Source organism: Cheilinus undulatus, linkage group 14 (genome assembly GCF_018320785.1).
Source record: "Cheilinus undulatus linkage group 14, ASM1832078v1, whole genome shotgun sequence".
In the NCBI taxonomy this organism is placed as follows: Eukaryota; Metazoa; Chordata; class Actinopteri; order Labriformes; family Labridae; genus Cheilinus; species Cheilinus undulatus.
Genome location: NC_054878.1, coordinates 32,643,067 through 32,662,662, shown reverse-complemented (window position 1 = coordinate 32,662,662; position 19,596 = coordinate 32,643,067). Strand labels below are relative to the sequence as shown.

Sequence of the window (19,596 nt, the reverse complement as noted above, 5' to 3'; positions counted from 1 at the left end):
CAAAACCTTTCCTGCACGCAGTATGACGCCCAAACAAGGACAAGGCTTTCAGAGACTTTTAAAACCACCCTTCAGTTTCTCCCCCAGACTGCAGCATGCGTGTGAGCACAGCAAGGAAGGAAATGTTGAGTGTTCAGTGTGTATAAAATCTGCCACTTCCTGGGGTTGACCACTACAGCGGTGCAGCAAGCCTGAAGGTAAGAGGTTTCAGCTTCTGTCTACGTGCCTCTTAACTCAGCATCAAACGTAATTCTTATGTAACAATCCTAATCTTAATTTCTCTTTCATGTTTTTGTATAATGAGCTGACAGTATTTTTTCTCAGAATCAAAAGGATGTCTCTAGTTGAGCAACAACTGGGTGTGCTGATTAGAGTTTTGTAATCAAAGCTCATTAAGACATCGTCAACAGAAAAACCCAGTGATTGCCTTTGTAATATGCAATCTAAGCTAAAACATATTGTGAGTTAACTGATGTGTATTTGTCTTTGTGCAGTTCAGAATTTCCCCCTTGTGTTGTACTGCAAATATGACAATTTGTATTCCTACATAAGATACTGACAGTCTTTAAAGCAGAGCATCTCAACTGGTCAAGCCTCAGGAGGCGCCACCGCCTCTTTGATGACAAATCAAGATACCAAGGTTTGACCCAGAAGTTTTCCACCACTTGTTGAAAATTTAGTTTGGACCTTTGATGCAATAAACCTTATGAGTGAACAAAGAGAAAGGATAAAACAAACATGGTTTACAAGTACATCATTACAGAAGTCTTAAGAGGGCACACATTATCCAGAGATAATGAGAAATTAACACATAATTATGGGAAATCTAGCTTTGTTAACCCAAGATAATGAGTAAAATAAGGCCTTGCCTGCATGTAGTTAATAGATAGCAATCGTATTGGCTACCATGGCTAAAACCATCCCCAAGCTGTGTATGCCCATTATGTCATATGCTTCATCGCTCTGATTGGCCTGTAATGAATGAGACAGACAATCCCCCTCCAAGATTCTGTCCAAAGGTTCAGCCCTTCCCAAATACTTTCACTAAGCAGTTACCCAGATGGATGTATGAAACAATCTAACTGACCTCAGGTTAGGTCATTGTAGAGGAACAGCAGCGTGGCGTGCTCTTTACAGCATCTAAAGAGCATTTTTATGTTTTCATATGGACAAAGATGTTGAGTGAGAGCGTGTAGCATATGCTGAAAGAACTATTTTGGTAAACGCTGGAGGAAAACCTCCACAAAAATATCTTCTTAAGTGTGGACGAGGCCTTAGTCAAGATCTTTAAGAAACATGGACATGCTTTGGCTCTTTCCACAAGCTGCAGGTCTTTTTTCTAAGCTAACATCCTGTTCTATAGTAACTATTCAGACATAAAGCTTATTCAGTTTTGTCTTACTTTGGGAAAGAAGCAAAAGGGATTTTGTTACCCAAAACATAATACTACAAGTTAAAAACGAAGCATTTTTAAAATCTGTATTCATAATAATAATAACCTTAATTTATAGAGCACTTTTCAAAACTGAAGTCACAAAGTGCTTATAAAGAACAAAACAAAGTAAAAAACAAAAAACAGGCAGGTCAAAACATCAAATAAGATTTAAAACAGATTAACGACTCAGCTGATCTGATTACCTCAGGCAGATCCTTCCACAGTTTTGCTTCCCTCACTGCAAATGCCCTGTCCCCTTTTGTTTACATTCTGGTATTGGCAACTACCAGATGACCTTTGCCTGAGGATTATTTCATTTTATTTCAGATACTAAATGTCAGAGATGTAGCTAGGAGCAAGGCCGTTAAGAGCTTTAAAAGAAATCAGTCAAATCTTAATAGGAATCTGGCACGGTCAGACAAATCTGCCTAATTAGATCTGGATCTCTCATTTGATATCTGTATTTTGAGAAAATGTGAGCTTATAAACTCACTAGGAGGATGCCATGTTTTGGTTCAAACTGGGAGTGTGACGTCATATGGCCAGAGTGCTGGGTCAGTACCATCTGAAGTGGATCTGTTGACTTCTGACTCAGGCAGGTAGAAAGACTGTTAGAATAAACAAGGTGTGATGATTTACATTTACATTTTTACAGGGCAAACTTAATTCTTATCTACTGATATTAGGCTTCATGGGTTTTTTCCTGTTTTTAATTTTTTTTTACAGTATTGTCAGCATCACGGCATAATAGATTAGATTTTTTTTGTGTTGGCCCACTCAGGGCCTCAGTACATCACAAACTTTTTGTCACCTTTATTTGAGGCATACATTGGACACCAACTTTTGGGACCACCAATTTAGAACCCATGCATTGGTTTAACATCGGTATTGACTGATATCAGCACTTCTGACAAAGACTGCCCACTGGCAGATAATGTGAGCCTGAATGAATGTCAGTAGTTGTATCATATTGATTTAATGCCGACATTTAGCACACCTTGTAGATGATTCGGAGAAGAGGCAGAAGATGTGACCTTTCAGTAAAGCATTTTTCTAGTTGATTTTTAAAAGCGCTGTTACACCGTAGGTCACACCCATCCATTCACACCCCTTTGCTCCATTCTCTCCACATTCACACACTGATGGATGCGGTTGCTTAGGAGAATTGGCCATCAGTATTAGCTCATCCCATTCAAATGCATCCATACCCATTTACACACCACTGAAGAAGTGTCCTGCCCAAGGACACATCTTTATTATATAAATGATTAACACTGGTCTATTTTAATAGGCCACAACAGAGAATACAGTCTAGACATGCCCTCTTTGTAAAGTGTCTTGAAAGAACTTTGTTTACGAATTAGTGCTATACAAATAAAGACTGATCGATCGATCACCATGTGACTGCAGGAGCCTGGGATTGAACCCGCAATCTTCCCATTAAGAGACAACTGACTTTACCTACTGATCAACAGCACCCCAACTTTTGTACAAACTGCTTTGTTCTCATGGTCAAACATGAGGAAAAACGCTGGCATTGTGGAAGTCTTACACCAAAAGAAGTGATGGAAAAACATCAATATTGGTATCAGCCATTAGCTAAATTGTTATTTTAAACATCAGTAAAGTCATTATTCCTGATTCTTGTCAGTCGGCGTATCCCTGATCTGCACACATAGACTTTTGCACTATTTAAATCTTTGCAAAAGCAGGTGCAGCCATGTCTCATAAAATAAAACGGTGACAATTAAATGTAGAAAGTTCCCCTCTGAATGACTGTTTGAAAATTAACTGTTTAAAATATTTTTGCAAAATAAACACTTTGTTTTAAGATGTCAACATTGCCGTGAAATTGGTGCAAACTACTGTTATGCAACTCTGGCAGCTTTCGAAAGAAACGTCATTCTTTCTAAAAAAGACCCAACCCACAATTGGTGAGTCAGTTTGGTTTATAGCATGACAATATAGGTCATTTGTTTGGTTTTACTTTGGATTTTGGCTTGTGGTAATCATTCTGGCTTTCAATGCAGACGTGCTGACTCGATACGCAAAGCTGCTACGCTCTTAGTGGGAAACGTGTTAGAGGTCTTTCTCACAGCCTCCACACGTCTCATTCAGTTCTTAATGTGAACAGTCAGGTGTCTGTTTTACTGTCACTGCTGCTGTGGGCTGATAAGGTCCACCATCTCTTCTCGGATGTCAGACTCAGAGTTACTTTTAAACCACTAACAGCCCGAATCATTGGTGCATTTTACACAGAGGAGGTGAGGGTGAAATGACTGTGCCTCTACGTATGAATTATCATCTGCATGAGTTAAAGCATGCAACTATTAAGCTGATGAGTCCACTAATGAGGAAATAACAGACGTGCATGAAGAAATGTCCTCTGCATTACAACCTTCCTGTAGTAACATATTTCACATCTTGCCTCATGGTTATTTACAACTTTAGAGGTTCCCTTCAGGCATGCAGAACATCAGCAGAGGACAGATAACAGCTGTGAGCAATGAGGCCTCATTACAGCTGACACTGATGGTTTTGTCCAGCCTCCTGGCAGCTCTGATTACTAACAAGCCTCTTACAGGCTCTTATCTACCAGAACAGCCTGGCATCGTCCTATTCAACATGCCATGATTTACCACTGTGTGGAGGGTTACAAACTGAGATGTGAACTATTTGAAAATAAGATTCTTTTATGAGTTAAGTGACATCTTAAAGGAATGTTTTAACATTTGAAGAATAAAATGACTCCTTACATTCCTTACAGAAGAATGGTGATGCTTTCTAACAGAACATTTAAGCAGTTTAGCATTAAGACTGGAAGAACTGGGACGGTAATTCTTTGGGGATTTTTGGGCTATATTAGACAGGACTGCTGAGAAGAGAGGAAATATGGGGGAACACCACCAAGATCACTATCTGAACCTGAAACCAGTGCATCAAGGCCTGAAGCCTCTGCACATGGGTGCCAGCTCTACCAGCTGAGCCAAACTTGTGCCCGACATGAATTAATATTAAACCTCTCAGTATATTTTCACTTTTTAGGGGGTTATTATTAACAGGCACAGACCTAAAAATACCCCCACTTTCAATCATAGCATCAAAACATGTCGCTTGAGCCACTGAGCTAATCTCTTAATTTCAATTTTAAACTGATCTGAACTGCAGTCCTAACTGATTGATCTAGACCGGGAGATACAGTCATAACATTTACACAGCAGCCATCTTGGTTCTCCATTAACTTTCAACTTCAGTGAAACCTATTTAGATCAACTGTTGTGACTGATTAGTGTAATCTGTTATCCCATTAAAGGTAATTTCCATTGTGTATTAGCATCAAGCTAACAAAGACATGCATTCTTGTCTATCTGTGGTTCATTCTAGTGTAGGGCAGTTTTGATTTACATTTTGTAACATAAATCAGTTTCAGTCACACACATAATTTTGTCTGGTTTCATCACTTAATTCCACTGTCATCACTACTTTCTAAAACGTGCAATGATGTGCAAATGTTTCAGTTCTCTTGCTCTCTGTGCTGCACTGTGGTCTGTTGCGGTAGGTGAGTGTGGTTACTCAAACTTTATTCAAAGACCTGCCAGGGAGTGACTTTCAAAGAATAACTTGGCTCAAAGCAAACAACCCTAATCTGTGTGAACAAGTATCTGCTTTCAGCTGTGGCTATTAATATATTTTAGATCAATCATTTAAACTTGACCAACAAATGTTCCAGGAACAGACAGATTTACAGACTAGCTGAAATGCATTAAGAATGAACGTTCCAATCTTTATTTGACTAACAACCTTTTTAAACTCTTTCACCTCCTCATGAGGACATTTCTGATAAATTGAAGATTTTTTTCTTTCTTTAAATCTGCATTGTGACATTATTTCTGCAAACTTAAGACCTATTAATTGCAAGTAACCTTGCAAAGCAGATGGATTTGTCAGACTGTCATCAGGGAAATCCATCTTGAAAAGCTCCAGTCCACACAGTTGTGCTGACCAAAAATGATTCTGACCAATCAGCATCATTAGAGGAGAACGAGGGAGCAGATATAAGTGGGGTTAAGTGTTGGGAGCCATTAGCAATGGCTGGCTCCAGTGTAGCGATTAGCTTGGGTGTAGCTATAGTGAAGCGTCGGTTTTATCATGCTGGAACACATTTCTTTATTAAATAAAAACCAAAGAACAGCACTGAAAGCTTTTCATGACAGATGTTTTTCACTCCTCTGCTGAACTGCTACGGCATAAATTTGCGATTGTTACATGTGGGGTCAAAATGTTCTTTAAGCTAGTGTTTACAATGGATACGTCCACTATAATGATTAGCTCGGATGTAGCTGTAGAAAAGCTGCAGCTTATCCAGACCTTAACCTTATTTCTTTATCAAAACAAGAGCAAAGAGCTTCACTGAAAGCCACCAACATGCTTCGTTGTAAACTAGCCTCTATAACACAGGTTAGCTACCTCATTTTGTCTTGTAAGGCTGATTGGCTCTTCATGAATGTGATAGACAGAATATTCATCCAATCACCTTTCTAGGATTTTTTAAAAAGTCCTGCCCTTCCCGAACACTTTGTATGGGAGGTTTCCCAGAAGAGTGAAATATATCCATGCAATGGATATATGAAACTGTCTATCAGGCATGACAGGTTAAATTGCAAGTACATCCCAAAAAAATTGTTTTCTTTTACAATCTCAACCCCTGCACTAAGAAACTGAAACTCGTGAAAAATAGGTGAATAGGCTGGTGCTGGTCAGGGGGATGAAAAGGACCAGGAAATGACAGTGTTTACAGTGAGAAAAAACCTTGGCTGGAAGCCATTTAATGCTAACCACTGGACACACTGGAAGTACTGAGAAATTGCAATCTGTTCCAAGAAGCATTCATCATTGACAGACAATGAGAGATGATGATTGGTGATGGGCTCTGAGACTGTAAAACTGCTTACATCCAAGATTCTGTTAAGACATTTACACATAAAACAACAAACTTTTATTTTTTATCGCAAAGTATGATCTTGTTTGTGTAGGTATCATTGTGTATCTTTTTTATTATAAGATTTTGAAATGGTAAATACTTGACTCTAAAAAGATCAAGCTTTGGGTCATTCGTCTAGATGCAGGTCTTTATGCTGAACCAGCATCTTTTGGTTGACAACCTGACATAAAGGTTTAATCAATATTCTTTTGCTTTGGGAAACAGGTTTTTTTTTAACAAAATATGAAACCAAACCTAAAAATAAAGCATATTTATATGTGTCTACATTTTTGCAGGACACAGCTTAATTCTTTATCTAAAGAATATGAAGCTTCCTGTGATTTTTTTCCCTAATATTGTCCATTTGAAGTCCACTGACCTGCAGAAAAGAAACTAGAACACACGTTGATGCACGTCATCCATCAATAATGCAAGAGTTGGCATTTGGTTTGTTGTGCGGTCCTGTCATCAGTGAAGCATCAGTGCTCTTCCTGCAGCTGTGGGAGTGGAGCTGGTTTGCCAAGAAAGGGCTGGTACACGCTGCTGTGAGGAAGAGCATGAGGAAAGGAAAGACATCAGTAGTAGGGGGTTTAAAACACTGCTTAAATATAGCAGTGGTTTCAGTTTCACTTCTCCTCAGGTCCTGATGATTCTCTAGTTTAGTGTCTACCTGCGTCAACAGGAAGCAGACTTGTATTTCTGCAGAAATGAATACTAAATGAGGGTGTTTCTCCAACTGTCATGTCCACACACTCAAGTTAAATCATCCAAGCGGAAACTCTACAACTTATTTTATCTGCTCAGGAGGGTTAGATCCGGATCTGACATCAAGGGAGACTCCGTGGAGATAATAATCAGGACAAGAAAGATCCTTACAGCAGAATAACCTTCACCATCTTTCTTTTTTTTCAGCTTTTAAAGACTATAGAGGAGGCGTGCATCCAGTAAAACTGGGAGGGCAAAGAGAAGAGGAGGAGGAGTCAGGAGCAGAGAGAAAAGAGTGAAGCAGAGAGACAGAAAGGCAGAGAGAAGAGGACCGGAGAGAGTGACAAACAGAAGACTACAGACTATTTTTTAAAGATGGATTTAAGTTTGCTCCTAGTTATGGAGAGGGAACAAGTCCTGGAGGTTCTTCGGAGAGACAAACAGCTGCGTATCATTGAGGAGAACAGAGTAAGGTAAGATACTTTTTGACATTTTCTTAGCTATATCTAGGAAATTGTTTCACTGACATTAAGTAAAGCTGTGCTTCCTAAAAATTGGCTACCAAAAATTTCAGAAGAAATGGGTTTTATGTCCCTGACATTTTTTTTTTTACTGTAAAAGGGTCTTAAAAAGACAACTATAGTCACAACTGATAAGTTTAGACCAAATTTCACCTTTAAACCACTCAAATTACAGTGATTTTTAAGTCTTAACTCACATGTAACTCCAATAAAATTACTGCATTGCTATTCAGTGTATTACAGTCACCAACCATGGGCAAAGCTCAATCCTCTGACCATAGTTGATTGCCTGCATAGAAGCTTGTTACTCAAAACCATCAGCCACAGGACCTTTCCCAATCATGTTGCCATTAGTTATTAATCAATCGTGTCAGCGCAAGTCTGTCTGTCCTCATCGTCACACAGCCACATAGTCACAGTACAGCCCAGTGAAACCTGCTCCTTAATGATGTCTATGAATCTTTATGTTAATGTCACACAGCCCATAAGCACTACATTTTTGGATTAAAAATTAAATTGGTTGAAATTACAGCTTTGTGAAGACAGAAATTTGCAAAATGATTTAAACACAAAGCTCAAATCATAATTTTCATCACTCTTTCAACTGAATGATACACCATCAATATAAATACATTACGAAGCATTGTTTTCTCTCCAGCCACCTGAAATATAGTTGAAAAGAAGTCTTGGACAGACTTGACAAAATTTCAAAGTTAAATTATGGGTCACAAAAAGCTACTTAACTTTTGCCACTGGCAATATCACACTTTAGAAAATATGAATTGACAAACATGATTTTTTCACTCAATAACTTGAATTATATTAAGTTTTGTTTTATATATATTTTATTTTTGCACGCAGGACAAACTTTTATTTTGAAGGCAAGTCCCCCAAATTCCTGACCGTTGAACCGGAAATTAGAAAACTGCAATTTTTTTGGCATTTATGGAGTTTTAACAAGTGCATATTTTTACCTCTGTTTATGATTCCAGGGCGGTCTTGAAGCATTTAAGGTGTGCTTATTAAATAAAAAACCTTCTTAAACGAATTAAACAACAGCACTCAGTGGTAGTCTGTGCAAGAGTTAGCTAGCTCTAGCTTGAGATGCTATCAACCGCTGTAGCGGGTCTTTATCATTTGATCAGAAGATCAGTTTTCAGTGTAAACCAAAGCATAATAATCGTAAATTTTACGATAAATGTCTCTCTTTACCTCAGGAAGATGAAATGCGAGCTCCAGGAGCTGCGAAGAAGAGGTGCAAAGAGCTACACAAGACAATACGGTGAGCGGACGTGCGCGCGCTGTCAGAGGACACTGGGAAAGTTCTGGAACTCTGGCGCAGTGTGCACGGGCTGCAGCCACCGCATCTGTAGGAGGTGTCGCGTGAGCAAGGGGGCTGCGGACTGGAAGTGCACTGTGTGCCATGCATACAGGTAAAGACCTTAACCTAACTGATTAATGTAGAGAGATAAAACGTATGTAAGTTTTTGTTTTTCTCAATTCAACTTAAAGTAAAAACTTTCTTTTATAATAATTTAGCTAATATTAAACCAATGAGGCTTGGTCTTCTCTGAGGTTGTCAAAATTAGATCTGCATAATGTTAACTAAATAAAAACAGTTTATACAATGGTCTTTCATAGGATTCTATCAATTAAACGATTGAGTGGATGCTGATTCTTGGCAACAATATGTATTTTTTTCTGTGGGTGTTGGGGGGGGCTCAGCCTCCCTCTAACAGGAGTAGGGGGAAAATGTTTTGGGACCACTGGTCTATGTGACCATGGTGCACTAAGCCCTCCTGTGGCCAAAATGAGCATTACACTAACAAAGTAAAAGCAATCCTAAAACCCCTTTTTTTTCATCCTTAAAGTTAAAAGTTTTCTAAATGAAAATAAAAGTTACTTCAAACAATTATTCTGTCAAAATAATGTATTATATGTCCTCAGGTCATTAACTGTGAAACAACTTTGATTTTAAAGAAAGAGTTCTTTCTTCATTTTCCCATGAAGGCTGATAAAGTGTTTACGTGTTCATGCTCCTTACAGGGAGGTGAAGATTAGGTCTGGAGAGTGGTTCTTGGAGCAGCAGGCAAACAAATTTCCTGCCATCACAGGTTTGTTTACATCTCAAAGACCTCCACACACAGTTTTTCTTTTTATACCTAACATCACCATAAATTATAGATATGTCCTTGTTATTATCTGTTTTTACTCCATAGCTTCATAAAATATAGACGTTCTGAGTTGTGTTTTACTATTTTTTTAAACAGCTTTAGCAGTTACTGAATTATTCAGTATTGTAAGCATACAATGTTGCAGAGTGTCATATAAGGCTCAATGGTTTGTGTAGGTAAAGGTTGTATATAAATAATGGTGTTTCCACTTATCAGTGTGGTTCAGTACAGTTTGGTACAGTAATTATTTCAGTACATTTTGACAGTGGAAACACAAATAATTGTGTACCACAATGAACCTAACCAGACTGGTTGGTGACAAAAAAGCTTTAGTTTAATGTCGAGCTTTTTTGTGTGTGTGTTTTTGATTGATTTTATGATTGCAGTGCCATTTTTCATGTGCTGTTTTTAATATTTTTAGACAAATATGAGACAGTTGGGGAGAAACTTTTAAAGACCTATGGTGTGCTGAGGTATGTTGAATTGTAAAGCATTCACTAGAAATGTTCAGGCTGTGATAAAATCTAAAGAGAGTAACAGTTTGTCCCTTCTTTTTCAGTCATATATCAATTGTACCTCCCACTCCTACATCCAATGTGGAGTATCCATTTCTGAGCAGATCTGGGGTAAAATACCAGCATTTTCTTGCATTTTTTTCCATAAAAATGTTGAATTCATGCATTGAGTTTAATTATACTTTTTGTTTTATCTGCAGGATTTTAAAAGCTCAAAACCCCTCAACAGATCTTTGGAAAATCTGATGTTTTCTGCCACTGGCAACATTAAAAGTAAGTTTTTCTATGAATCAACGCACTGAGGATTCTTTTCTAAAATAGCAACACTGAATTTAAGTAGTTATGTATGAGTAGAGAGCGTTTTGGTGAGAGCATTTCCTTTCAGATGTAGAGGCACCATTTCCTCTGCATGGTTAAGTTGTGTAATCTGATGAGCTGAATATAAGCGATGAGTGAAAAACCACTCAGGAAATGTGTCTTAAATAGCATGACAAATCAAACACCTCTCGTACCTCACCATCATCTGCATCAGCATAAGTTTCACAGGATGATGAACTCAGATAGCAACGTGTTGCAACACTACCAAAAACCCCTCTGATAACACCACAGAGCGTACAATTTATTTGAACATCATAGCAGTGATTATCTCCCCAGGCTTTAAAATGTGTGTAACTCTGTAATAAAATATCAGCTCAGCTGTTCAGGACTGGGACCTCTTCACACAGCTGTCAGCAGACAGGCCATAGTAAAAATGTAATGTGAACAGACAAACTAAAAATCAGATATGAGAAAAACAAAACCAGAATTTAGCATTAAGGCCTGCAATGTGTACATGGCCTTAATTACTGAAAATAATTTTAGACCTCTATCTCCTCTTTAATGATTGTATTAATATATCTTGAGGTCTCTTGTTGCATAAAGCCCCTGGTAATTACAGTGCCTATTAAAAGGATTCACCCCCTTCAATGTTTTTCCCTGTTGTTGATTTTATACATCAATCATGGTTTTTGACCAAAAAAACTACAGAACTCCTCTTTTATGTCAAAGTAAAATCAGGTTTTGATAAAGTAATGTCAGTTAAATAAAAACATGTAAAGTAAAATAAGTGAATGCATAAATATTCACCCCTTCAAGTCAGTATTTAGTAGATGTACCTTTGGCTGCAATCACAGCACTGGGTCTGTGTGGATAGGTCTCAATCAGGCTTGCACATCCAGACACTACAAATTTACTCCATTACTGTTTGCAAAACTGCTCAAGCTCTGGGAATGGAGATCAGGTGTGAACAGCCCAGCCTCAAATTCTGTATTGGATTGAGCTCTGGGCTTTGTCTCAGCCACTTCAGAACACTCACATTGTTGTCTTTAAACCATTTCTGTGTAGCTTTTGCTGTGTACTTCAGCTCATTGTCAGAGTAGTCATAGGCCTCTCTAACTAGTCTCCTTTTTACACAGCCACTCAGTTTGTGAGGACGGCCTGATCTTGGCAGATTTACACATGTGCCTAATTCCTTCTATTTCTTGATGATGGATTTAACCAAACTCTGTGTTCAGTGCCCTAGGATTTTTTTTTGTATCCATCCCCTGACTTACACTTTTCAGTAACCATTCTTGCTTGGAGTTGCTTGGAGTGTTCCTTTGTCTTCATGCTGTAATGGTAGTCAGGAACTCTGATTAACCAGTGACTGGACCTCCCAGATATAGGTGTCTTTGTACTCCAGTCATTTGAGACACATTCACTGCACTCAGGTGATCTCAGTTTCACTAGTTGTGAGACTACATGCACCAATTGGCTGAACCTCTGTTGCATTAGGTCAGTCACTTCAAAGGGGCTGAATATTTACTTATTTTACATGACATATTCTTAATTCATTGACATTGCTTTGAAGAAATCTCTTTTCACTTGACATTATTAATTTTTTTCAGGGTATTTTTTTCCAAAAAAGCCAAATTATATTAACTGTGATTGATTTATAAAATCAATAAAAGTGTAAAACATTAAAGGGACTTTTTATAGGCACTGTACTTATCTTTGCTAATGCTAAACTGCCTACACTTAGATTGATCACTTAACTTTGAGCTCTAAGCAGCAGTAAGAGAATGTTTTAAAAGCCTTTGTTTTTTGTTTTACATTTGCCTTTTAGCATATTTCCTATCATACAGAAAATGTACAAAAATACCTGAGTACTTAGTAGTTCTTTGTAAAATGCCCTGAAAATCTATTCCAAGTTTTGGGAAAAATACAAATAGATAAATATAATCATAATCATATGTTTTTTTTCATGAAATATGAAATAATGTTCAAAAAGATGGAAATAAATTATTTCACTGCAATACTTTTATTATTGGAGTTATAAAATCTACCTATTTCTTTCTAACTTTAGAGATCTCCACATCTCAGAGTGACCTGCTGCGTGTTGAGAACAGCTGGAGAGGTTCAACCATCAACTGCAGCAGCCAGAAGAGTCTGTCTGACACCGACATCAACAAATCCAAACATGTGAGTCAACTGCAACTCTACACGATGAAAGGAGGCATGAAAGGGAATAAAAGAGCAAAGCTGATTTACTGCTCTGATAAAACTTTTGATTTATCCACTACTGACTTGTTTGTTACTGGTCTCATTCCTATTTTAAATAATTTAAAATACCTGGTGATTTTAGAAAACTTTAATTTGTATTTGATATGACTTTTTGATGAATTTGACCCTTAGAGAGAGAATGAAGACAAAGAGTAACATTATAGCTACCTAAAATTACCAGAAGATCGCACTGATCTCAAATATCTCTAGAGGTGAAAAGAGGGAATTAGTCTTTAACTTTTTTAACTTTTTTTTTTTTTTTTTGCTTTTACAGCTCTTTAAAGTGCCCAGTCTTCCAAACCTGTTCAAGAAAAGCAAAGACAGTGACCAGGAGAGCTCCTCCACCGGGGCAGAAGAAGAAACTTCCGGTGGTTCTGAGTACTCTGTAGGAAAGAGAGTAAGTACAATCTGATAGTCAGAGACAAAAATGCCCAAAGCAACTTCCTGCGACAGCTCATATGCAGTATAGATTGTGATCATTTCTGATCAACTTTCACAGCTATTTTTAAGGCTTGAGAACTCTAGCACTGTATTACTTTTAAGCATAGGATATTAAGTTTGAGTCCACATTTTCTGTCCTCAGAGTAGCTCCAGCAGCATCAGCACAGACTGCAGCCTCTACGACATTGTCAGTGTTTCAGGAGAGCTGGAGCTCGCTCTGGCCTACGACAGCAGGTCATCATGTCTGGAGATCACAGTCAGCGCCTGTAGAAATCTCATGTGTGGAGATGTCAAGAGGAAGAAGTGCAACCCGTAAGAATGAAATATTATAACGCCCTGAAAGTCCACGTTTTAGTGTTTGATTCCTAATCATTTTCAGCAAACTGCATGTTATTTCTTTGTGTAGATACGTCAAACTGTACGTGCTGCCAGACAAGACCGGCAAAATGAAGACAGCAGTCAAGAAAAACACAATTGATCCAGTTTTTGATGAAGTTTTAAAGGTAAAAAGTTATTCCAAGTGTCATAACAATTTGGGCAATGCAATAGTTTTTCAGTCCCAATCTTCAAAGATCCTTCGTTTGTATCTATCATGCTAGACGTGGTCAAATTAAATGTTGTTCGCATTGTTGTTTAACAGTGCCACATAGAGCGCCCCCTGCTGTTTGGAAAGAGACTGCAGGCCACTGTGTGGCATTCAGGAACCCTGAGGAGGAAAGTATTTCTGGGTGAGGTCCTGATCCCGCTGGACGGCTTGCAGTTTGAGGACAAATCCTCCCAGCACTTCAACTGGTACCCTTTGTGTCCAAAGGTAAACACACCAGACGAGCTTCGCATGCAAGGCTGTGATGATGTAGAAGGGATTATTAAACGTCAGGCTTTTTACTAATATAGCATTCAGTACTGAATATGAATGCTTGGTGAGACTCACTAAAGTCAGGTGTTCACTGTGAAATTATAAGCTGATTCTAGATCCTTTTTAGAGACTAAAACTAGACTAAAATGTTTTAAGTTTTCATTGTCTAAAACTAGACTAAAGATAGAAAGAATAGAAATGACTAAAATGTGACTCAAACTAACATGCATTTCATTTAAAGACTAAAACTAATACTAAAATTAAAAATAGCTGCCAAAATTAACACTGAATGGTACCACATTTACTTACCTCATCCTTCCTTTACTCTGCTCTAAAGGTGTGGACTTTATTATTTTTTCAACAGATTATTTTCCCATGCCTCTAGTCACGTGCAAAGACATCCAGAGTACGACCAGGGTTGTGTAGATCCTAATTCTCACCCAGTGGTGCACTCAGGCAGCTTACTTGTCACATATACGCCTTACATAAGCCTCAATTTTTGGCCTAAACATGCCTAAAAGTTCTGCACAGTGCTGTATCTGCTCTGATAATTTCTGAGTGCAGATATTGGGCTGATATTGTTTTATTAGGAAAGTTTTCATAAGGTAGCTTACCTTAAAAACAACAAAGTTCCCAACTTTTTTAATGATGAAAGAAGTAAACCATCATATGGAAATAAACTAATTAACCAATCAAAGTAATTCAAATATTTGGCAGCACATTGACCCAGTATCTATGCCACAAAGCAGACCTAACTAGATAAAAGAACAAGTTTACATACTTTTTAGGGGAATAGAGTCGAATCCAATACTAAGCTTTTACTGTATAAATGTATGCTTATTATGGTGTGTTGGTCATTTGTGGTCTTCAAAGCAGTCTGAGTTTTTGTTTTTCTGTTACTTATGTCTTTCTTTTCCCCTGTATCTCTCTGTCAACAGGCTGAGCATCCAGAGGGGGGTGCTGTGGAGCAGAGCGGAGGAGATCTGATGATCAGAGGAAAGTTTCCCTCCAACAGTCATGGTGAGCTCCTGCGGCTCAGCTCACTGAAACGACTGCAAGACAAAGGCACCGCTCACCACATCATCTGATATACTACTTTCCTGAATATATGTTTATATATGTCTGTATTTTCACAGGATAAAAAACATCTGTAAAACTTCTTTCATGCTGTATCAAAGCAGGTTACAACTTAGTTGTGATGCCGCTAACTGTCAGCTTTAAAAAAAAAAAAAAAAGAAGGAAAAGAAAAGCATGAATGTATTATTTGTATAGTTTTTATGCTTTATAATTTATTTTCTGTCTTATTTTTTGTAAACTATTTATTCTAATAATTTCTAATTCTCAATGAAAATTTGTTTTAATGGACTTTATATATAAACATGCTTTGTTTTGATTCAAAGGTACGGTATGCAGAATTATTTGCACTGAAAAGTCTACATCAGCCTTTTACAAACATTGCTTTGCTTTGGTTTAATTTGAGACCGGAAAATCTTCTGTGGCCTTTGTTCAACCATAACATGAGATTTATTTATCTTTCATAAACAGGGGAATTCAATGCAAATGCTTTGCTTTCAGATAAATTAACATTATTCAGAAATTGTTTGTGGAGTCACAAAGCACTCTTTTTAGCCACTGCTATTTATTTTGTAAAAATCAGGCATCTACAAAGTCACTTTATTTTTCTTTTCTAATTTTTTATTTCTGTTAATGTTCTTTGCAACCAAGAATACTCTTTTCAAGTACCATTAATGTCTCTGAAGACACTGATTAAGTGTAAAATCAGATGCACCAGTTAATCCATCACCCGTTGAAGTGGTTGTATACATGAGACAAAATAAATGATTAAAAGGCGATATGAGTCAAAACCCCTGGCTGTGTTTTGTTACTTTAATCTTTTTTTAGTATTTCTATGATTTGAATTATTGTATGGGCTCTTGTGGCCCACTGAAGCCCACCAGTGGGTCTAGACCAACACTTTGGGAGGCACAGATCTATATTGATTACTGCTACTTTATTGCGTCAACTTTTTCCAAAAGTTTCCAAAGCTAGAAAATTCTTGAATGTTCATTCCCTACCCCTGTAACATTGTTGCCCCACTAGACATTTCCAAGTCCTGTAGACACTCTGCCCAGCTTAGCCCACCTCTGTAGCTTGTTTCTTGTTTTAAAATTGGGGTTTCGTTCAATAAAAAACACTTCATAAGGTGTATTTACTAAGCCAGTATTTTTGTTTCATGGATGAATTTCACATCAAGTGGGAGAAAAGCTGTTAAAAGTGGATTTACTGGATAACAATGCAAGCAATTTCTTAAAAAAATATACTGTTTTAGGTATGTACCAAATATGATAATAAATAATTCAACTGTGGTTTATTTTAACAAGTACAAGTAATATTTAATCTATAATATGCTTATATACAAAGGAGTGTTAAAAGGCTTACATTTAAAGTGCAGCGTTCTGAGACTTCAGTTGTAAAAAATTATGAAAGACAACATGTCCCAGCAGCCATCAGGGCTGCATTCTCATTTTCAATCACTGGGGGGCAGAAAAACACCTCTTTTGGAAACAACCATGACCCATAACTGTCCATATCAAAGGTACTGAACACCTTTTTCAAAAGTGTAAACACAGGTCAGAATGACTACGTCAGAGTGGCGATAGGCATCATTGTGGCCCTGAGTGTCATTGTGTGTATTTAAGTGCCTGCAGATCTCTGAGGTCTGTATGGATGTATTTAGGAGTGTGTTTAATAGGCATGGCCGTGTTTATTTAGCTTGTTAAGTTTGTTTTGCGGTGTTTCAAAGTCTGACCCTGAAAGTCAGCTGATCACTGAATAAGAGTGAAACCAGGGGGCTTGACAGTTTTCAGTTTGGCTCTTTGAACCTGTATCTGTGGGACAACGGACCTCCTGCTCTTCAAAAAACACTTTTATATCAGCAGAGACTTCTTCTCAAGTGTTGCAACAGTAATAATCTAAATATTCAAAATAATGGCACCATTAATGTACTTGTCAAATATCATACCACCTCATTTGAAGCCCTTTTAGAAATTTTCCGACTATAAAAGGTGGAATAGGGAGAGAACAAAAAACAAAGACAAGAAAATACAATGACTCCTATGCGGGGTAATGAAGAGAGCTAGATCCTTTCTTTTGCCACATCCTTCTAAGTTGAGATAAGATTTTCTGCTTGTACCTCAATCAAGAAAATAACTTGATATTGAAAATGAGAAAAGAGTTGGAGTCTCAACTTGAAAGTTTAAAATCCAGTTACTATTCTGTGTTTTTTTGAAGACAACCTGCAAAATTTCTAAATTCTAAAAAATACTTGGCAAAACAAATCAAACAAACAGATCTTGAAAACGTTTTCATCTGCCAAAGGGGTGCCCAACAGAAAAAGTATGGGAGCCACTTCCTTGTGAAGTCGCACTTCTCAACCATTCTACGGACATTTGTTCCTCATTTAAAGTCTTGACTTCTTTAACATCTGAGCTCTGTCATCCATAAAAAGCCATGACATGCAGCTTAGAGCACTGAGACATAGTGAGAATTTTTGTTAAACTTGTGGTTCCTGTTTTTGGCCACTTTGGGGAAGTGGAAACCCTGAAAACACAAGGGGTGTTTTTCATATTAAGCACAATTATTTCTGTGCCGTGCCCAAGCATGACTGATCTCCCCCTTCCCTCTTCAAGCTGGTGTGCACATGTTTGTTTTGAAAATCCACTAAGATGAAAAAAGAAGCAGCAGTAGACATTGCAAACATGTGCAACATCTATTTATTCTTTGCAAAAAAAAAAAAAAAAAGATTCCATCTTGCAACCATGGATGTTTTATTGTATTTGTGACATCAACAATGACTTTCACTTCCATGTCTGCCATGCATACAGGAGGTTGTACCATTAGGCAAAGGAAGGCAATTGCGTGGGGCCTAGTGCTTAAGAGGGCCTCAAGATGTAGGGCTGGACATTTTATCAATAACTACACTAAATATACCATTTCAAACAAGTTATGGGACAGTGTTGCATTTCAAAAAAATGCAGGCAAACTCCTGAACACTGTCCAAATTGCACAAGTGTATTGGCAATATGTGGAAGCACTTGCTCCCTGCCAAATCCAACCTTTTTTACATGTTTTCTAACCTTGCAAAGCAGATGGATACGCCCGTTTCCTTGTTTTCCTCAATCCTTGCCAGTTCCATGCGTTTTTCTAAATGTTGCCAACTTATTTTTGAAATTTAGACGGTGATCTGTGTTGTCTGGTTAAAACTGACTGATGAAAATTCTTCATTTAGCTTTAACCGACTAGCTAGCCTCAACATTAATAGGTAAATGCATTAATTTATTTGTAAATAAATAAAGTAGTCAATTAAAATAAGAAAGAAGGTAAAGCTTTTCTTTTAGCATCTCATAAATGATAAACCCTAATCTAAAACAATAAATTATCATTACAATTGCGTTTTTTTTTTTTTTTTTATTTGACAGTACTGCGCAATAAAATGAAACATTTTGGGTTTTTCTGTGTTTTTCTGAATTTCTAGTTTGTTTGTTTTTTGTGACACAAAATCTCAAAGCTGCAGGCTGCAAAACTGAAAATTCTGCAGCAAGTAGGGCAGCCTAAATGACCACAGAAGAGGTCACTTTATCTCAATTTTACCAACAGAAAAACACACCAGAGGAAACAAAAGATCTCTCTCTGAGATGTTATGGGGTAGGAGGACGGTATAAGTACTGCTTCTAAATATAAATAAGTAGGTCTCTGAGCTTAGTTTGTTTTAATTTGTAAAATTTAAGGGCACGTTGAATTCAGTTTCCTAGTAGTAGTGATGTTTTGTCAGAGGAGTAATGCAGCTAAACATCCATGCAAATAAGATTAGCGACTGGAAAAGATACCGGGATGATATTTCTCATAAATGTAATTTGGAGGCACACCCTCCGGTCATAGGAAGTGGTTTGAGTGATTTCAGAATGAGCTGTTCAGGCTGCCAACCTCTCCAGCTTTTCCTCTTCTGCTGCACAATGAAGTCTTTCTATTCTCTGTGTAAGCAGCATGTGAAAGACACGCTCAGTTTCTGGTTTCCCTGAGACACGAAAAGAAGAAAAAGAAGAGGTTACAGAAAACGTTTCTGTTAAAGGAGTGGTGATGTCACTGACCTGGAATTTCCAGCTAACGCTTCTCTGTGGTTACCAAGGAAACAGAAACAGGATGTACTCAAACAACATGATGTCACTTGTTGATCATGATAAAATTAAATGGTACAAGAGATTAGCAACGTGAATGTTTTAGCTGTTTTTATATTTACCCAGTGCATTCAACCTATTAGTTCTGCAATAACTTAGCTCGTCATGATTCATTACAAAATAGAACCTTTTTTTTTTTTTCAAGAACTTAGTA

General features: G+C 37.6%; 1 protein-coding gene and 1 long non-coding RNA gene across 5 annotated transcripts in view; one reads left to right on the top strand and one right to left on the bottom strand.

Moving 5' to 3' along the window:
• The window catches only part of LOC121521331, a 54,210-nt gene extending 45,269 nt beyond the window's left edge, over window positions 1–8,941 (bottom strand). Inside the window, exons 1-2 of the long non-coding RNA XR_005992845.1 lie at window positions 8,855–8,941; window positions 6,796–6,959 (exon numbers count right to left, since the gene is read on the bottom strand). This is a non-coding gene — a long non-coding RNA (uncharacterized LOC121521331). The remainder of the gene's footprint in view (window positions 1–6,795; window positions 6,960–8,854) is intronic.
• Window positions 180–16,077, top strand: sytl3 (synaptotagmin-like 3). Of its 4 annotated transcripts, none has more exons than XM_041805247.1 (13): window positions 180–197; window positions 7,329–7,594; window positions 8,860–9,075; window positions 9,689–9,756; window positions 10,238–10,289; window positions 10,376–10,442; window positions 10,532–10,604; window positions 12,715–12,830; window positions 13,186–13,308; window positions 13,495–13,664; window positions 13,759–13,855; window positions 13,993–14,163; window positions 15,147–16,077. In XM_041805247.1, the coding sequence occupies exons 2-13, from the start codon at window positions 7,497–7,499 to the stop codon at window positions 15,294–15,296; spliced, it is 1,401 nt and encodes a 466-aa protein (XP_041661181.1). In that variant the 5' UTR covers window positions 180–197; window positions 7,329–7,496; the 3' UTR covers window positions 15,297–16,077. The 4 variants fall into 4 exon arrangements, with proteins under 4 accessions (XP_041661181.1, XP_041661180.1, XP_041661183.1 ...); XM_041805246.1 differs by lacking the exon at window positions 180–197 and adding an exon at window positions 4,094–4,134; XM_041805249.1 differs by lacking the exon at window positions 180–197 and adding an exon at window positions 4,961–4,994.
• The last annotated feature ends 3,519 nt before the right edge of the window (window positions 16,078–19,596 follow it).